Source organism: Nomascus leucogenys, chromosome 19 (genome assembly GCF_006542625.1).
Source record: "Nomascus leucogenys isolate Asia chromosome 19, Asia_NLE_v1, whole genome shotgun sequence".
Classification (NCBI taxonomy): Eukaryota; Metazoa; Chordata; class Mammalia; order Primates; family Hylobatidae; genus Nomascus; species Nomascus leucogenys.
Window position 1 is genome coordinate 27,437,667 of NC_044399.1, and position 19,178 is coordinate 27,456,844.

General features: G+C 48.5%; 1 protein-coding gene across 6 annotated transcripts in view; it reads left to right on the forward strand.

Moving 5' to 3' along the window:
• The window catches only part of STRADA (STE20 related adaptor alpha), a 43,506-nt gene extending 25,262 nt beyond the window's left edge, over nt 1-18,244 (forward strand). For 4 of the 6 annotated variants that reach the window (XM_030799311.1, XM_030799312.1, XM_012497580.2 and 1 more), the window contains 9 exons: nt 7,016-7,118; nt 7,593-7,714; nt 10,299-10,407; nt 10,521-10,644; nt 13,695-13,866; nt 14,378-14,482; nt 16,516-16,757; nt 17,051-17,093; nt 17,350-18,243. In XM_030799311.1, coding sequence (XP_030655171.1) covers nt 7,016-7,118; nt 7,593-7,714; nt 10,299-10,407; nt 10,521-10,644; nt 13,695-13,866; nt 14,378-14,482; nt 16,516-16,757; nt 17,051-17,093; nt 17,350-17,502 — 1,173 coding nt within the window. In that variant the 3' untranslated portion in view covers nt 17,503-18,243. Of the gene's footprint in view, nt 1-7,015; nt 7,119-7,592; nt 7,715-10,298; nt 10,408-10,520; nt 10,645-13,694; nt 13,867-14,377; nt 14,483-16,515; nt 16,758-17,050; nt 17,094-17,349 lie in introns of all 6 variants that reach the window. The other 2 variants (XM_012497585.2, XM_030799313.1) reach the window with 2 other exon arrangements.
• Nucleotides 18,245-19,178: the final 934 nt, after the last annotated feature.

The window sequence follows — 19,178 nt, forward strand, 5'->3', positions numbered from 1 at the left end:
TGGCCAAGAACTTTATTTTCTTTTTTTTTCTTTTTTATTTTTTTTTTGAAACAGTCTCGCTCTGTCGCCCAGGCTGGAGTGCAGTGGCGCGATCTCAGCTCACTGCAAGCTTCCCCTCCCGGGTTCACAGCATTCTCCTGCCTCAGCCTCCCGAGTAGCTGGGACTGCAGGCGTCCGCTGCCATGCCCAGCTAATTTTTTGTAGTTTTAGTAGAGACAGGGTTTCACCGTGTTGGCCAGGATGGTCTCGATCTCCTGACCTTGTGATCCTCCTGCCTCGGCCTCCCAAAGTGCTGGGATTACAGGCGAGAGCCACCACGCCCGGCCCCCAGAACTTTATTTTCTAAAGGCCAGGTGTGGTGGCTCACACATGTAAACCCAGCACTTTGGGAGGCTGAGGCAGGAGGATGACTTGAGGCCAGGAATTTGAAGCCAGCCTGGGCAACATAGTGAGACCCCATCTCTAAAAACAAAAAAATTAGCCAGGCATGGTGGCACACACTGGTAGTCCTAGCTACCCAGGAAGATGAGGCAGAAAAATCCCTTAAGCCCAGGAGTTCAAGGCTGCAATGAGCTAGGATAGCGCCATTGCACTCCAGCTTGGGAGACAGAGTGAGACTCTGTCCCTAATTAAAAAAAAAAAAAAAATTAGCCTGGCATGGTGGTATATACCTGAGAGGCTGAGGTGGGAGGATCCGCTTGAGCCCTGGAGTTCGAGGCTGTAGTGAACTATGGTCATGCCACTGTACTCCAGCCTGGGTGACACAGTGAGACCCTGTCTCAAAAAAAAAAGAAAAAGAACTTCATTTTCTAAAACTAATACTTTTGGGTTAGTTTTAGTAGTTTTCTGTACTACTGGAGAGTAGAAATAAATATTATCAAGTTACTAACTAAGCACATTGATAGTTTAATGAATCATTCCCTACCTAGGCTTAGCAAGAATGTGTCTTAGTTTATAGCCTAGTAGACAATATGTCTTATAAGCTTATATGCACGCCTGACAAGGAAGAGGGACATAGGTAATGAAGTATCTATCTGCCGGGCGCCGTGGCTCACGCCTGTAATCCCAGCACTTTGGGAGGCTGAGGTGGGCGGATCACCTGAGGTCAGGAGTTTGAGACCAGCCTGGCCAACACAATGAAACCCCGTCTCTACTAAAAATACAAAAATTAGCCAGGCATGGTAGCACGCACCTGTAATCCCAGCTACCCAGGAGGCTGGGGCAGGAGAATCACTTGAACCTGGGAGGTGGAGGTTGCAGTGAGCCGAGATTGCGCCATTGCGCTCCAGCCTGGGCGATAGAGCGAGACTCTGTCTCAAAAAAAAAAAAAGTAGTATCTATCTGTGGTTTCTTCAAAGGGAGTTATTTAAAGTACATAAAATGAATATTTGAATCTCAGGACTCAGCTGTCTTTCATAGTCCTTTTTCAAGTGAGAGAAATTTTAAGGAGTTTGCTTAGAGAGCTGATGTGCAAAGACCTTCAGATACAAAGTAGTTGCCTCTCATTGAGGCCATATTGTTACCTACTGAAAAGTGCAGTACTTTCTCACATGCAGGAATCAGATTCTGATCTATAGAGTGTCCTGAGTAACACAGGAATCTAACGACTGTGTCATATGAGGCTGGCATTTCCAGCATAGGTCATCATGCTGCACCTGTTTCCAAAGGAACTGGCTGCATTGACCTATTCTCTTCTTTAGCCTGTGGGAATGAAAAGATCATGGGCAGAAAGCCTCAGTTCAGACTTTGCTTAAATCATTTTCATTTTTTAAGTATTTGCCAGCGGTGTTCCAGGCATTGGGGGAATACATCAGTGAACATGACAGACAAGGTCCCTGCCCTTCTGGTGCTTGCATTTTAATGGAAGAGACTTTAGTGGAAGATTTTAGAGAAATAAGCTGCAATGGTAACTTCTGTGAAGAAAGGAAAGCAAGTCTGTCTGATAACGTGACCAGTAGCCTAGTTTACTTTGGCTAGGCAGTCTCTCTGAAAAGTGGACATTTAAGTTGAGACTTCAGTGATGTTGAAGAGGTAGCCAAGAGAAAAATAGCAGGGTCAGGGGAAGGAGGAGGCTAGGAGGGTTCCAAAGGGACAGTTAGTGCAGGTTTCCTGAGACTGGAGCACGCTTGTTTATGTGGGGATATTGTTCGAGTCAGGCAAGTGTGGTGTGGAATGAGATCACAGAGGTAGGCAAGGGCCAAATCATTTGGATACTCATAGGCTGGGGTGGGGAGTTTGGGTCTGAAAGCAACCCACTGATCATTCTATTAACTGGTAACATTGATTTTATTGAGGAATAGATTAATACTTCAGAAAACAGAATCTGCAGAACAAGAATATGTGCAGGAGTTAGGGGTGTATAAGGTTGAGAAAATGAGACACTTCAAGACCAAATGAGCATTGTGAATTTTAAACCGATGGAAAGTTGTCATTTCAGAACTCTTGCTTGAGGATTTTTGCTCAAATTGCTGCTCCATTTTTGCCTCCTGGTTGTGTATCTCTCTCATCTTTGTGAGGTACCTGGCATGTGGTAACCAGTATCTTAAGATCTTAAGATTATTCTGAAGATGAGATCGTTTCAAGAAGCTAGAGTCAGCAGGGTGCGGTGCCTCAAGCCTGTAATCCCAGTACTTTGGGAGGCTGAGGCAAGAGAATCGCTTGAGCCCAGGAGGTTGAGACCAGCCTGGGCAACACAGGGAGACCTCATCTCTACAAAAAGTACAACAATTAGCTAGGCATGGTGGCACATGCCTGTAGTCTTAGCCACTTGAGAGGACTGCTTGAGCCTGGGAGATTGAGGTTGCAGTGAGCCATCATCTTGCCACTGCATTCCAGCCTGGGTGACATAGTGAGAGCCTATCTCAAATAATAATAATAATAATTTTTAAAAATTTAGTGATCCTAGGCCAGGCATGGTGGCTCACGCCTATAATCCCAGCACTTTGAGAGGCCAAGGTGGGAGGATCACTTGAGGTCAGGAGTTCAAGGCCAGTCTGGCCAACATGGTGAAACCCTGTCTCTACTAAAAATACAAAAATTAGCTGGGCACAGTGGCTCACACCTGTAATCCCAGCACTTTGGGAGGCTGAGGCAGGTAGATCACTTGAAGTCAGGAGTTCGAGACCAATCTGGCCAACATGGTGAAACCCTGTCTCTACTAAAAATACAGAAATTAGGGGTGGTGGCAGGCATCTGTAATCCCAGCTACTCGGGAGGCTGAGGCAGGAGAATCACTTGAATCCAGGAGGCAGAGGTTGCAGTGAGCCGAGGTTGCACTATTGCACTCCAGCCTGGGCAACAGAGTGAGACTCTCTCTAAAAAAAAAAAAAAAAAAAAAAAAAAAAAAAAAAAACTTAGCCAGGTGTGGTGGCTCGCACCTGTAGTCCCAGCTACTTAGAAGGCTGAGGCAGGAGAATCGCTTAAGCCCAAAAGGCAGAGGCTGTAGTGAGCTGAGATCACACCATTGCACTCCAGCCTGGGTGACAGAGCGAGACTCCGTCTCAAAAATAAATAAATAAAATAAAATAAAATTTAATGATCCTAGAATTTATTTTGAGAGCATTAGAGAACACAGATAAGTATAAAAAACAGTATCAAATCAACTTTACTGATCAAGCTCTGCTTAGGATTCTCTGTTTCCTCCATTTTCTCTTTTCCATTTTATTTGTTGAACAGGAGAGTCACCAAAAAGTAGCGAGCAATAGAAGGAGGAGGAGAATAGGATTCACATGTATTGAATGTCTTTTATACACCAGGTAGCACTAAGCTCTTAACATATTTTATCTCATCTAATAGATACAACACTATGAGATGGAAATTATTCAGCTGCTGATATAATGGAGATCCCAAGAGATCAGAGTGACTTGCCCAGGATCACAGAACCAGTAATAGACCTGAGTTCAAATTCTGCCTCTATGTGGCCCATAAGCCTATGCTCTTTGCATTGTAGCATATGTTTTATTTAAAATAGCCTTTCCCAATTATCTTTCCCAAAATTTTTTTTTTTCTTTTGAGACGGAGTCTCGCTCTGTCACCCAGGCTGGAGTGCAGGGGCGTGATCTCGGCTCACTGCAAGCTCCGCCTCCTGGGTTCTCGCCATTCTCCTGCCTCAGCCTCTCCGAGTAGCTGGGACTACAGGCACCCGCCACCACGCCCGGCTAATTTTTTTTATATTTTTAGTGGAGACGGGGTTTCACCGTGGTCTTGATCTCCTGACCTTGTGATCCGCCCGCCTCGGCCTCCCAAAGTGCTGGGATTACAAGCGTGAGCCACCGCGCCCGGCCTGTCTTTCCCAAAATTTAACAGATGTTAGGCACAGAAGGTTCCCTAGACAGATCTCTTTGGGAAATGCTAGGTTAAACAAAGTAAGTTTTCTTACTACAGAATTTCTCAGTGCCTTTAATATGGACGTACACCTTGTGATCCTCCATGAGAGAGTATCTGCATTTCCTAACTTCACTGGACATGGCAACTTTTTCCATCCAACTGGCAGAATCAGAGTTCTGTGGGGCCTACTTTGGGGAAATCCTGCACCGAAACAATAGGAAAATGGGCAAGAGACAGGAAGAGGCATTTTCACCTTGGAGAAAGCTCACATGACTGATAAATATATGAAAAGATCCTCATCTTCATTAGTAATCAGGGAAATGTAAATCAAATCCATGAGACTGGAGAAAATTAAGAAATCTGAAAATATCAAATGTTGGGGAAAGGATAAATTAATAAGAACACATGTGGCCGGGCACAGTGGCTCACGCCTGTAATCTTAGCACTTTGGGAGGCCAAGCTGGGTGGATCACTTGAGGTCAGGATTTCAAGACCAGCTGGGCAACATGGCAAAACCCCATCTCTACAAAAAAATACAAAACTTAGCCAGGCGTGGTGGCTCACACCTATAGTCCCAGCCACCTGGGAGGCTGAGGCAGCAGAATTGCTTGGACCCAGGAGGTGGAGCTTGCATTGAGCCGAGATCATCGTGCCACTGCACTCCAGCCTGGTGACAGAGTGAGACTCCATCTAAAAAAAAAAAACCACCTACGTTGCTGGTGGGAGTGTAAATTGGTATAAGCATTTTGGAAAATAATTTGGTGTTGTCTCAAACAGTTGACTGTTCATATGGTCTGTCACTAGCAATTCCATCCACTCCTAATTACAAGCTTTAGTCAGGAGGCATATTCAAACATGTTTATAGTAGCACAGTCCATAATAGCAGAACAGAGAAGCAATCCAAATGAGCCATCAATGTTGGAATTGGATAAACTGAGATATATTCATGTGGTGAATATATTATACAGCAGTGAAAATGGGTGAACTACAGTGAAATACAACAATATGGCCAAATCTTATAAATATAAAAATTGATTAAATTAGAAATGGAATTTGGTGACAGGGCTTAATTTTGCTTGACTAGGTTCCTCTTATTGCCAGGGTAAGTGGTGACGGAGACAGAGCCCACTTGAGGGTTTCTTTTCCCATCAGCAGCATCAACTGTTTTGAAACCACATACAGCCAATAATCTCAGCTCCTGCCAATAATCTCAGGTACTTGGGAGGCTGAGGCAGGAGGATCAATTGAGCCCAGGAGTTTGAGGCCACGGTAAATCAGGATCTCACCACTGCACTTTAGCCTGAGCGACAGAGAGATAACCCATCTCTTAAAAACAACAGCAACAAAACAACAAACAAACCAAATACACGTGAAATGTCAGCCAACAGGGTGGTAGATTAATCTCACTGGCTTGGGCCTGGGTCCTGTGCCATGTACTCCCGTTTTGATTTTTGGCAAGTCACATAATCTCCTTGGCCCTCGTTTTTGTTAGTGAAAAGTGGAGATAAGATCTGTCCTGGCTACTTCACTGAGCTATGGAGGAGATCATGTGCAATGTGGAAGTGCTCTGGAAAGTATACCCTGGTCATCTAACAGGTATAGAGCACTGTCATCTTTATGGTTTCCTCTGCAGAGCTGCTTCCCAAAGAGTTGTTCAAGCACCGCCTTGTCAGAACACTCTCAGCTCGTGCTCTTCTGGGTAGTGCTGGGCCAGGAGCCTCTCATACTTTCACAAAGGACTTTTTCTGCCTGGAGGTCAGGTTTATGAGTGCAGCACATGAAACATGAGCTGGTCCAGGTTTCTCCATTTCAGTTAGATGTGCATCTAAAGAAAGAGAATCTAAAAAAAAGAAAAGCGGTCACAGTCCCTAAATCATACACATAAATTTAGGTCTGGATGAAGGAAACAGTCCATTAAGCTGAAAGAAGAGCTGTTGGTCTGCCGTGTGTTTTGCACAAACTCGGACATGGCTGGACACCTTCTTCTAGGACCTCAGAGGCCAGAGTTGTGACACATCCTAAGTGGCTGGACTCCAGCTTCACTCAGCACACGTGGGCAGGGACGAGGGAGCAGGCCTCCTCCGCTGCCTGGATGATGCCTGAGACCTGACAGTTCTGTGCCTTTCCTGCAGCTCAGGGCATCAGGGTTCTCCCACTTCACTTGGAAACGTCAGGCAATGACTGGCCCGGGCTCTTGGTTTGCTAAAGAGGGGGCTACTCCTGGCCACATTTTCCCTAGAGCAAGATTCAGTGTTTGACTTTGAGATCTTCTGGTCAGGACCTTAAAAATAGGATCCTAATGCATCAGGAAATTCAAGAGAACCCCTACCTCTCCACCTGCTTCTCTTTTCCAAACATGCTTTCATTCTCTAGACATCCCTTCTCCAAGTGAGCATTTCATAGCTTTTAGCAAATGCATTGATTGTTGGAAAGGACAAGTAGATTAACAGCTGATGGGAACAGGTCCTTGTCTCATTTGTAGACAACCCTAACGCTTGCTCTGATATTAGTGCTGATTACTACACTGAATGTGGTGTTTTGTTTCTCTTCAAATAGTGCTGGCACCGAGTCGGGATTTGTGTGTGTGTTTAGATGCCAGTCTCCTCGTGGGTCTGAATTACCACCTTCACCCCACTCCCATCCCACCCCCAGTTTTCTCTACTAACCTATTTTTCTTTTTCTTTTTTAGACCAATGATGCGAGCTCAGAGTCAATAGCATCCTTCTCTAAACAGGAGGTCATGAGTAGCTTTCTGCCAGAGGGAGGGTGTTATGAACTGCTCACTGTGATAGGTATGTGCAGGGGCTGTCCTTACTCTCCTGCTCTCTGCTCCAGGGGCTGCTGCAGCTTTCTCAGCAGCCCCAGATGTGTGTACAGCAGAGGCCGTCCACTAGTTAGGAGGATTCATGGGCACAGACTTGCTTCTGTGGGTCTTCTCTGTTTTTTTCTGCCAAGTATGGGAAGAGATCAAACTTCCAGGAGAGAAGCTCTTTTGCCATCTTTCCTTTGTGGCTGCATGTTTCTGGTGTCCTGGCCATAGTGAGTAAGAAAGGTTGGCTGAGAAGGAACTGATAAGAGAAAAATCAAGAAATGTGAGCCATGAACATAACAGTTAAATTCTGCTGGGAAAAGGAAAAAAAAAGTAACAGTAGTGAAAATTTTAACATTAAGTTTCTTTTGAAATCAAGTCCCTTTTTTAAAGGAAAATTTTCTTAAAAACCTTTGTTGTTCTTGTCCTTGTATATGGCATTCCCGTTTTCTTTTAGGCAAAGGATTTGAGGACCTGATGACTGTGAATCTAGCAAGGTACAAACCAACAGGAGAGTATGTGACTGTACGGAGGATTAACCTAGAAGCTTGCTCCAATGAGATGGTAACATTCTTGCAGGTAATAAACCATGAGTGTGTCACACGGAGGGAGGGTGGGCTCTTGGCTCTGATAGGAATTACAAGGAATTACAAAGAAATGAAGGCAGACTAAACGTTCGGAAGTTATGGAAGCTTTCAGTGGAGAGTCCTGGCCATTTGGCACTAAGGATTGGGCTGAAATGCTGCTCAGACTAATTTATATTTCCCTTTTCTTCTCCAAACACTCCCTTCTGGCTCTTTTATTCATTTATTTATTATTTAGAGAGAAGCTAAGTAACTTGCCCATGGCAGAGGCAGGATTCAAACCCAAGCCATCTTGTTCCAGACGCAAGGCGCCTGCCCTGCCACCAGTGGCCATCTTCTGGCTCTCAGCATCCTGTTTGATGTTCCTTTCTTTTTCTTTTCTTTTCTTTTTTTTTTTTTTTTTTGAGACGGATTCTCACTGTCACCCAGGGTGGAGTGCAGTGGCACGATCTCGGCTCACTGCAACCCCCGCCTCCTGGGTTCAAGCGATTCTCCAGCCTTAGCCTCCCGAGTAGCTGGGACTATAGGCGCCACACCACCATGCCTGGCTAACTTTTGTATTTTTAGTAAAGACGGGGTTTCTTCATGTTGGCCAGGCTGGTCGCAAACTCCTGACTTCAGGTGATCCGCCTGCCTTGGTCTCCCAAAGTGCTGTGATTACAAACATGAGCCACCACATCTGGCCTTTTTTTTTTTTTTTTTTTTTTTTTTTTTTTTGAGACAGGGTCTCATTTTATTGCCCTGGCTGGAGTACAGTGGCAGGAGCACGGCTCACTGCAGCCTTAACCTCCTGGGCTCAAGTGATTCTCCTGCCTCAGCCCCCCAAGTAGCTGGGACTATAGGCACACCACACCTGGCTAATTTTTGTATTTTTTGTAGAGATAGGGTTTCACCATCTTGCCCAGGCTGGTCTCAAACTCCTGAGCTCGAGCAATCAACTCACCGCAGCCTCCCAAAGTGCTAGGATTGGTGTGAGCCACTATGCCCGGTCCTGACATTCCTTTCTATTCGAGAAGCAAGTAGCCACTCTCTCGTTAAACTGAGAGAGGGGCCAGGCATGGTAGCTCATGCCTGTAATCCCAACACTTTGGGAGGGCAAGGCAGGCAGATTGCTTGAGCCCAGGAGTTTGAGATTGCACTACCAAACTCCAGCCTGGGTGACAGACTGAGTCCCTGGCTCAAAAAACAAAACAAAACAAAACAGAGACTGTGAGTCTAGTAAGTGCCTGGGAGTTAGACTCTCCTTTCCTGATGCCAGCTTAGATTCAGGGCCTGGGGCAGTTTTCCTTCAGTAGAGTTAGTTGCAGCCCCTCCCCTCCTTCATTTACAACTTTTTCTGAATTGGTGGTTACCTGATGGTGCTCTAGGACCTGTTCATCTGTTCATAGTAGTATGGTGGGTCTGAGGATGGAGCAGAAGCCAGTCTCAGCCGGCCTTCTCCTCCATCAACTACGTTTTCTTTCTTTCTTTTTTTTTCTTTATTTGAAACAAGGTCTGGCTCTGTTGCTCAGGCTGGAGTGCAGTGGTGCAATCACAGCTCACCACAGCCTCGACTTCTCAGGCACAGCTGATTCTACCACTTAAGCTTCCCGAGTAGCTGGGACTAAAGGCAGGCACCACCACGCTCAACTAATTTTTTTTGTGTTTCATATAGATAGGGTTTCGCCATGTTGCCCAGGCTGGTCTCCAACTCTTGGGCTCAAGTGATCCGCCCGCCTCGCCTCCCAAACTGCTGTGATTACAGGCATGAGCCACCATGCCCGGCCATGTTTTCTTTTATAATAGAAACATAGTTTTGGGCTGGGCACGGTGGCTCACGCCTGTAATCCCAGCACTTTGGGAGGCCAAAGCAGGCCTAGGCAACATGGCAAAACCCTGTACAAAAAAATACAAAACACCAGCTAGGTATGGTGACGTCCACCTGTGGTCGCAGCTACCAGCGAGGCTGAGGTGGGACAATGACTTGAGCCTGGGAAGTTGAGGCTGCAGTGAGACAAGATCGCACCACTGCACTCCAGTCTGGGTGACAGAGCAAGACCCTGTCTCAAAAAAATAAAAAAGAAAACATTTTTGGCCAGGTGCAGTGGCTCGGTGGCTCACGCCTATAATCCTAGCACTTTGGGAGGCTGAGGCAGAAGGATTGCTTAAGCCCAGGAGTTTGAGACCAGCCTGGGCAACACAGTGAGACCTTGTCTCTACGAATAACAACAACAAAATATTTTTTGTTTTCCTATCTTAAAGAGGAATTCTGTACGTTGGCCCTTGAAATTGAGATAAGCTTATAACTTCAGAAGTCTTCAGTCAACAGTTTGCCTTCATCATCTCTGAGTCAGTGTGCTGGCACCCTCTGTTGTTGGCAGTTTCCCTATTTGGCAGAGGCAAAGCAGTGCTGGGTCCCTGCAGAGGCAGCAGGGCCTTGTTTTTCCTATGTTGGCAGGCACCTGCTTAGGCTGCTCCCACGACTCTTGAGAATACCCAGAAAGTGCCAGGTCCCCCTATTGTCCATGCTGCCACCTTCATGTTGAGCTGCATCCTTCAGTGCCATTTGGTTCTGACTTCAGCTTCATCATTGCTTCCAGGGCGAGCTGCATGTCTCCAAACTCTTCAACCATCCCAATATCGTGCCATATCGAGCCACTTTTATTGCAGACAATGAGCTGTGGGTTGTCACATCATTCATGGCATATGGTGAGTGGGAAAGGGTTCTTGGTAGAAAGGGGTTATTGGGACTCTGTTGTCAGATTGCCTGTGTTTTCCTCCTCCATTATCTTTCACTGCCTCCATGCAATTCTTTTCTCCAGGTTCTGCAAAAGATCTCATCTGTACACACTTCATGGATGGCATGAATGAGCTGGCGATCGCTTACATCCTGCAGGGGGTGCTGAAGGCCCTCGACTACATCCACCACATGGGATATGTACACAGGTGCGTTCTTAGGTGGCCTTTCCCATGATTACAGTGGGTAGCTATGCCCTGAGCCTTCAGGTAAACAGGTGAAGTTTGACTGAAGTTAATGAAGCCAGAGTTTAAAATCAAGGATCTGGATTCTTGCTGAAGAACTCTTTGCTCTGAAAAGAAAAAGGGCCCAGTGCGATGGCTCATGCCTGTAATCACAGTGCTTGGGAGGCCAAGGCGGGTGGATCACAAGGTCAGGAGTTTGAGACCAGCCTGGCCAACATAGTGAAACCCTGTCTCTACTAAAAATACAAAAATTAGCTGGGTGTGGTGGCACGTGCTTGTAGTCCCAGCTACTGGGACTACAAGCTGAGGCAGGAGAATCTCTTGAACCTGGGAGGCAGAGGTTGCAGTGACTGGAGATCACACCATTGCACTCCAGCCTGGGTGGCAGAGTGAGACTCTTGTCTTAAAAAAAAAAAAAAGAGAAGGATCTGGATTCTGACCTTGCCACTGACTTGGGGGATGGTCACTTAGCCTGTTAGTGCTGAAGCCACTGACTTTCTCTTTGCTGGGCAGCTTGGTCCTGAGTGTTGCATGAGAGGAACATCTGATGTGGACCTTTGTACTCCACCCTCTGCCTCCTTTCTGTGCCCCAGAGTCAGTCTTATGCTGAGAGACCAGGACGAAGACAGATAGCTTAGTAGATGGTGTCAGGAAATCAGCTCATAGTAGGGAAAATGGTAAAACTGGACCCCTACCTAACTCCTCATACAGAGGAGGACTCCAGCTGGATTAAAGGCTTCTATGTAAAACATTAAACTATAGACTTAAATAGAAGGAAATGTGAGAAAATGTTTTTGTGACCTGAGGCATATAATAATTTCTCAACATTTTAGAAGCACAAAACATAAGACAAAAGATTGATGAATTTGATTACATCAAGAAGATTTCTATCCAATACAAGATACCATGAAAAACGTTAAGAAACAAGTGACAGAGCAGATGATATTAGCTTTGTCAACACAGGAGATTAGTAACAGGGAAATCTTGCAAATCAACAAGAAATGGACACAGCAAAGCAAGAAAAATGGGCCAAAGATATGAAGTTTACAAAAGAGGAAACCCCAAGACAAACCCATCATAGGAAGAGCCACTCAAATCTCGCAATCAGAGAAAAGCAAATGAAAAACAAGAGGTCACCTTATACACATGAGACTGGAAGCGGTTGGGAGACTGGAGGAGTCCCAGTGTGGCAAGGACGGGGAGCCTCCTGTCCAGGTGGTGGAAGATGGCCGGTGCTGCCAGTCAGGGTCACGGAACCAGAACCATCAATGCCACTTCTGGATGTACACCCTAAAGAAACCCTCGTGCAGACCCATCAGGGGACATGTTTGGATGTCACCATTCACACATGTGTTGGTTAGGGGTAGTGTGAATGTCTGTCCCCAGAAGGATGGATGAGTAAAAGTGTTAGATCTCTTCCCAGAGCCAAGGTGACAATTAGAAGCAAAGATGAAAGGTACACAGCTAGCAACACAAATGTGTCTGGAAACTACAGCCCTGAGTGAAAAAGGAAGAATGGGATGCGGAACACAGTACCCCTAGGTACACTTTACAAGATTCCTACAGATAAAAAGTACAGATTAAAAGCGTTCGTAGGAGGTAGGGCAAGAGGTGGTCTAGAGCATACAAGAGCACTTAACGGTCCCAGCACTCTGGGAGGCCAAGGCGGGTGGATCACTTGCGGTCAGGAGTTCAAGACCAGCCTGGCCAACATGGCAAAACCCTGTCTCTACTAAACATACAAAAATTAGCCGAGCGTGGTGGCAGGTGCCTGTAATCCCAGCTACTCGGGAGGCTGAGGCAGGATAATCACTTGAACCTGGGAGGTGGAGGCCGCAGTGAGCCAAGATCGTGCCATTGCACTCCAGCCTGGATGACAGCTAAATAAGCTTTTAATCTGGTGATATGTAAATGGAGTCATGCTATTTTATGTAGATTTGAAGTTTTTCATTAAAACATAGTTATAGCTGGATGCAGTGGCAGCACTTTGGGAGGCCAAGGGGTGGATCTCTTGAGGTCAGGAGTTCAAGACCAGCCTGGCTAACATGGCGAAACCCTGTCTCTACTAAAAATACAAAAACTGGCTGGATGTGGTGGCATGTGCCTGTAGTCCCAGCTGCTCAGGAGGCTGAGGCAGGAGAATCACTTGAACCTGGGAGGCAGAGGTTGCAGTGAACTGAGATTGCGCCACTGCACTCCAGCCTGGGCGACAGAGTGAGACTCTCTCTCAACAACAACAAGAACAAAAAACCTGGTGATAGGCCAGTCACAGTGACTCACACCTGTAATCCCAGCACTTTGGGAGGCCAAAGCAGGCGGATCATTTAAAGCCAGGAGTTCAAGACTGGCATGGCCAACATGGCGAAACCCCATCTCTACTAAAAATATAAAAATTAGCTGGGCGGGCCGGGTGCGATGGTTCACGCCTGTAATCCTAGCACTTTGGGAGGCCGAGATGGGTGGATCACGAGGTCAGGAGATCGAGACCATCCTGGCTAACACAGTGAAACCCCGTCTCCACTAAAAATACAAAAAAAAAATTAGCCGGGCGTCATGGTGGGTGCCTGTAGTCCCAGCTACTCGGGAGGCTGAGGCAGGAGAATGGTGTGAACCCGGGAGGCGGAGCTTGCAGTGAGCCGAGATGGCGCACTGCACTCCAGCCTGTGTGACAGAGCAAGACTCCGTCTCAAAAAGAAAAAAAAAAAAAGAAAAAAATTAGCTGGGTGTGGTGGTGAACACCTGTAATCCCAGCTACTTGGATGGCTGAGGCACAGGAATTGTTTGAACCCAGGAGGCAGAGGTTGCAGTGAGCCTAGATTGAGCCACTGCACTCTAGCCCGGTGACAGAGTGAGACTCTATCTGAATAAAAACAAAAACATGGTTATATATGTAAAATACACATATACATGTATAACACACACAGGAGAGAGCTGGCCAGGTGGAGTGTGTGAAGACCAAAAATTTGTAGCAGGAGGGGCTCCTACTCTCCATGACACCCTCCCCGCTTCCCCAGGAGTGTCAAAGCCAGCCACATCCTGATCTCTGTGGATGGGAAGGTCTACCTGTCTGGTTTGCGCAGCAACCTCAGCATGATAAGCCACGGGCAGCGGCAGCGAGTGGTCCACGATTTTCCCAAGTACAGCGTCAAGGTTCTGCCGTGGCTCAGCCCTGAGGTCCTCCAGCAGGTCTGTGTGTGGGCCCAGAGGAGCTCTCCTACCCAACTCATGATTCCCAAGGGAGCCTTCAGGCATTGCCTGGAGTCGGGGGCTCTCAACCTCCCAGTGGGGTAAAGGGGTTCCTGGAGGGAGGGAGCCCTCAGCGTGGGCAGTGCCTGTCCACTGCAGATGGATGTGGTTCCTCCCAGGGGGTCCTAACCTCTACTGGATGCTATTTCAGCTCCCTTTAGGGACCCTTGGCACCCTATGAGAAGAGTGAGCATTTTGGAAATGTTTGCTGTTCTCTGGATTCCTGTGCTAAGCAGGGGCATGGGGCTGGCACTTCCTGCTCCTTACAGAGCATTGCCAAACAGTTGCAGGTGGTAAAATAGCAGTTAGTCTTCAGTAGCACAGGCAAGGAGAGTCATTAGCAGCAGGTCCTGATTTGGGGACAGCCATCCTTTTCCTCTCTTTAGTTCTACCCTTTTTCTAAGAACAAAGACCAAATGGGGTAATCTGTGGCCTTTTTTTCCTGGCTTAGAATCTCCAGGGTTATGATGCCAAGTCTGACATCTACAGTGTGGGAATCACAGCCTGTGAACTGGCCAACGGCCACGTCCCCTTTAAGGATATGCCTGCCACCCAGGTAAGCCTGCCGTCCATCGGTTTCCTTCTTGCCTGCTTGCCTTCCACAGATGTTCGTTGAGTATCTCTCGCACTCAGGACACAGACCAGGAATACTAAGATGAAAGACCCTATCTTTTCCTTCAAGAAGTCCCACCCAGCGGGGGATGGTGACCTCACTCTTTGTTTACTTCTTGTGGCAAACTTGGTGGTAAGGGAGGCCAGCTTGGGGAGGGGAGCCTGGGAGCAGGGGTGCAAATGGAGGCCCACACGCTACATGTCTATTTAAAACATATACATTAAGCTAACCAGTTTTTATAAATGTATAAAATATGTTCTGTCCTCCTACTTGGATAAATATACCTGGAAGGTCAGTTTCTAATTTAGAATTCCCACAGTTCTCAACCGCATTCCAGCTGACACCTTTGGAACCCCCATTCTGTAAAGTTCAGCTTCTGTTCATGCCCCTCCAGATGCCTGTCCTCTGGCCACCCCTCGGATCCAAGGGTGCACAGTCAGTGGCACAGTCTACCCTTGGGAAAACAGACCCAGGGAAGAGGCTTATCCAAGCCTCATTAATTCCAGAAAATGGATTTGGGGTCGTTTGGGCAAGGATTACCTGGGTCCCAGGTACTTGGAATGTGGTCTAGAACTGGGAGGGGCAGGATGCAGGCTCTAAGTAAGCCACTTCCAGAACCCACAGGCTGCTTGCCCGGTGGTAGGGACAGCTGGAGGGTGGCCAGAGTGCAGCCCCCCAGAGCAGGGGCCCAGGGAGGTCCTGGGAAGAGGCAGCCTTGAGTTGGAAGGCAGACAGCAGTCACCTGTGTGGAGGAGGAACTAGGACACTCTTCTCGGCAGACAGCAGCATATGCAGAGACCCAGAGTCTAGAAAAAACAGATCTGGAGAACAGCAAGGAGGTGTAAATGGTGTAAATGGCCAAGGTGCAGTGCTTCTTGGGGGCTGCCAGGTGACAGGCGCAGAAAGAAGCAAGGGTACATTGTGAAGGGCTTTGATGCCACTTTAGAGCACTGGTTCCTGTCCTAAAGCCTGTGGAGCAGTGCTGAGGATTCTAAGCACAGGAGTGACAGCATAAGTTAGCTCATTTACAAAGACCACCCCGGCAGATGGATTAGATCCAGTAGATCAGTTAGGAGGGTATGGAAGTCTATGTGAGGAATCTAGGAGATCTCAGTAAAATAATTCAGTGACAGAGGATGCTCAGGAAAGAATTAAAAGGCAACTGAGGGGAAACAAGAAGTCCAGGCCTAGAAGCAGCACCGTCCACTAGAATTTGCTGCAGCGAAGGAGGGCTTCTGTGGCTGCACTGTCCAGCGTGGGAGCCATGAGACTGTGTGGCTGTCTAGAATTCAGAAGGTGACCAGTGAGACTGAGGGACTGAATTTTAAACCTCATTTAAATCGAAATAGCCACAAGTGGCTAGTGGCTATCATGTTAGTGCAGCTCTAGAGCAATTTCCAGGTTTCTGGCTTGGACAGCTTATGCGGTCATGAGGACTTCCACGAGGACAGCAGTCCCAGGTGGGGCTGGTTTTATATGTGTTGAGTTTGGAACAGCCACCCAGCCTGGCCTCCCCTTGGGCATCTTGCTCCCGTGTGGCCTGCTGCAACGACAGCCCAGGCTGTGGCACTGCAGGGACTGCCTCTCAGACCTCATCGGATCCACCTGGGCATGACAGACGGCTGCGCTTCAAAGCAGGTTCATCTGGCTGCTTCTCTCCCCTAGGGTGAGGACTCTACAGCAAAAGGAATTTGATGGCTTGTAAAGGGAGAGAGGAAACTGTGAACCCTGCTTTCCAGCCATGGCGAAAGCGGGTACTTTTGTGCAACCCCTCTCCTTTCACGTTGGCCTGGCTAGGGCGGAGCTGCCACACCAGTGACCAGCATTTCTTTGGGAAAATTGGACTTACTCCACTTCCACCTTTTCTACTCTCAAATGATCACATTTGCATATTGGGAAAAGTGTATTTGTGAAGAGACTCTCAGGCCTTCCAGGGACCCCCCCTACAGCCCAGGTCCTGGTTCTGTCCTCCCCAGATGCTGCTAGAGAAACTGAACGGCACAGTGCCTTGCCTGTTGGATACCAGCACCATCCCCGCCGAGGAGCTGACCATGAGCCCTTCGCGCTCAGTGGTCAACTCTGGCCTGAGTGACAGCCTGACCACCAGCACCCCCCGGCCCTCCAACGGCGACTCGCCTTCCCACCCCTACCACCGAACCTTCTCCCCCCACTTCCACCACTTTGTGGAGCAGTGCCTTCAGCGCAACCCGGATGCCAGGTATTCCTGTTGGCCTGGGCCTGGGCTTCGGGAGAGCAGAGGGTGCTCAGGAGGGTAAGGCCAGGGTGTGAAGGGACACACCTCTCAAAGGTTCTGCAGGGGAATCTGAAGCTACACACAGGAGGGATCAGCTCCTGGGTGTGTCAGAGGCCAGCCTGGGGAGCTCTGGCCACTGCTTCCCACGAGCTGAGGGAGAGGGAGAGGGGACCCGAGGCTGAGGCATAAGTGGCAGGATTTTGGGAAGCTGGGGGCACGGCAGTGATGCTGCGGTCTCTCCTCCCCTTTCCCTCCAGGCCCAGTGCCAGCGCCCTCCTGAACCACTCTTTCTTCAAGCAGGTACCGTAGCCCCTTGGTTCTGGTTCTGGTTCTAGTCATTCTGGTTCTAACAACTCACAATCCCTTTAGCTTTCTCTCCCCTCCCTTTGAATGAGAGAAATTACCCTGCTTCCGAAGCCCCTGAAAGACACTGCTCCTTCCTCTTGTAGAGTTGGCTCTGACAGCCCGTCTGCCACCAGCCCATGGTTCCTTGCCCCATGGTGTCCTGGGACCCAGAGCAACAGGATCTGTCACCCACCTCTCTCTTCTCCCCCAGATCAAGCGACGTGCCTCAGAGGCTTTGCCCGAATTGCTTCGTCCTGTCACCCCCATCACCAATTTTGAGGGCAGCCAGTCTCAGGACCACAGTGGAATCTTTGGCCTGGTAACAAACCTGGAAGAGCTGGAAGTGGACGACTGGGAGTTCTGAGCCTCTGCAAACTGTGCGCATTCTCCAGCCAGGGACGCAGAGGCCACCCAGAGACCCTTCCTGAGGGCTGGCCACATTCCCGCCCTCCTGGGCAGATTGGGTAGAAAGGACATTCTTCCAGGAAAGTTGACTGCTGACTGATTGGGAAAGAAAATCCTGGAGAGACACTTCACTGCTCCAAGGCTTTTGAGACACAAGGGAATCTCAACAACCAGGGATCAGGAGGGTTCAAAGCCGACATTCCCAGTCCTGTGAGCTCAGGTGACCTCCACAGAAGGAAGAGATGCTGCTCTGGCCCTGGGAGCTGAATTCCAAGCCCAGGGTTTGACTCCTTAACCCCGAGGACCGCCACCTCTTCCCAGTGCTTGCGACCAGCCTCATTCTATTTAACTTTGCTCTCAGATCCTATAGGTCAGTGAAAGGGCAAGTAGTAAGCTGCCTGCCTCTCTTCCCTCAGACCTCTCCCTCACAATTCCAGAGAAGGGCATTTCTGTCTTTTTAAGCACAGACTAAGGCTGGGACAGTCCATCCTTATCCCTCTTCTGACACCTAAGTCTTTCCCACGGTTTATGTGTGTGCCTCATTCCTTTCCCACCAAGAATCCATCTTAGCGCCTCCTGCCAGCTGCCCTGGTGCTTTCTCCAAGGGCCATCAGTGTCTTGCCTAGCTTGAGGGCTTAAGTCCTTATGCTGTCTTAGTTTCATTGTCAGAACAAATTAAAATTTCTAGAGACCCTGCTGGAGAATGGCATTGTGTCTGCATCAGCTCAGGGGCTACAGGCTGCTTCCTGGTGTGTGTGCTTGCAGAGATGGCCATGCTGCCCCAGGTGAGAGCCGTCCCGCCATCCAAGAGCAGGCCCATGGGTGCTCACGGAAGCTCAGCAGTGACCTCTTTCAAATAAACTAGATACACCAGTTTATTTGAAAACCTGTAACAGATCTGTCTCTTAACTATCTAAAATTTTAAGACTATGAATTTTAGCCTGTGGTCATCAAACCACTTTGGAGCTAAAAAGGTCCACAGATTGAGATTGAGGCAGAGGACGCTGGCGGCCTTTGGCAGGAAAGGAGGTAGAAGGGTTTGTCTTGCAACCTGACCTGGGTGTCTCCTTACTCTGGGTGCTAGCACCCAAAGGGCAGGAAACCTAAGAACCAGCCCTGCCCATCCCTGCCATCCTGGCTGGTGCCAGCGAGTGTGAGCCAGGGGGTGCAAATCTGAGGCTCCCTGCAGTGCTTCCAGGGCACACGGCTTACCCTTCTCCCAGTCCCTCAGGGGGAAGGCCCTCCCCCAGCTCGGGCACCTCAAATGCCCTCTAACCTGAAACTGCTCTGAACCATCAGGTGTCCTCACTTTCCGTTTCCTCCCAAATTTTAACCGCAGTTTAAAGAAGAAAAGTAAGCCTCTTTGGGCAGTGAGAGGCTAAGGTGAAGGGAATGACACCGACCTTGGGCTAGGATGGGGCCTGTGGTGAGTGAGTGACGGGGGGCTCATTTCTGGCCCTCCTCCTCCTGCTTTAAACCTCAAGTTCCCTTCGCCCCGTCCCCCCCTCCCCCCCACCCAACAGAGTTGCTCTGTCGCTCAGGCTGGAGTGCACTGGCTTCATCTTGACTCACTGTAGCCTCCACCTCCTGGGTTCAAGCGATTCTCCTGCCTCAGCCTCCCGAGTAGCTAGGATT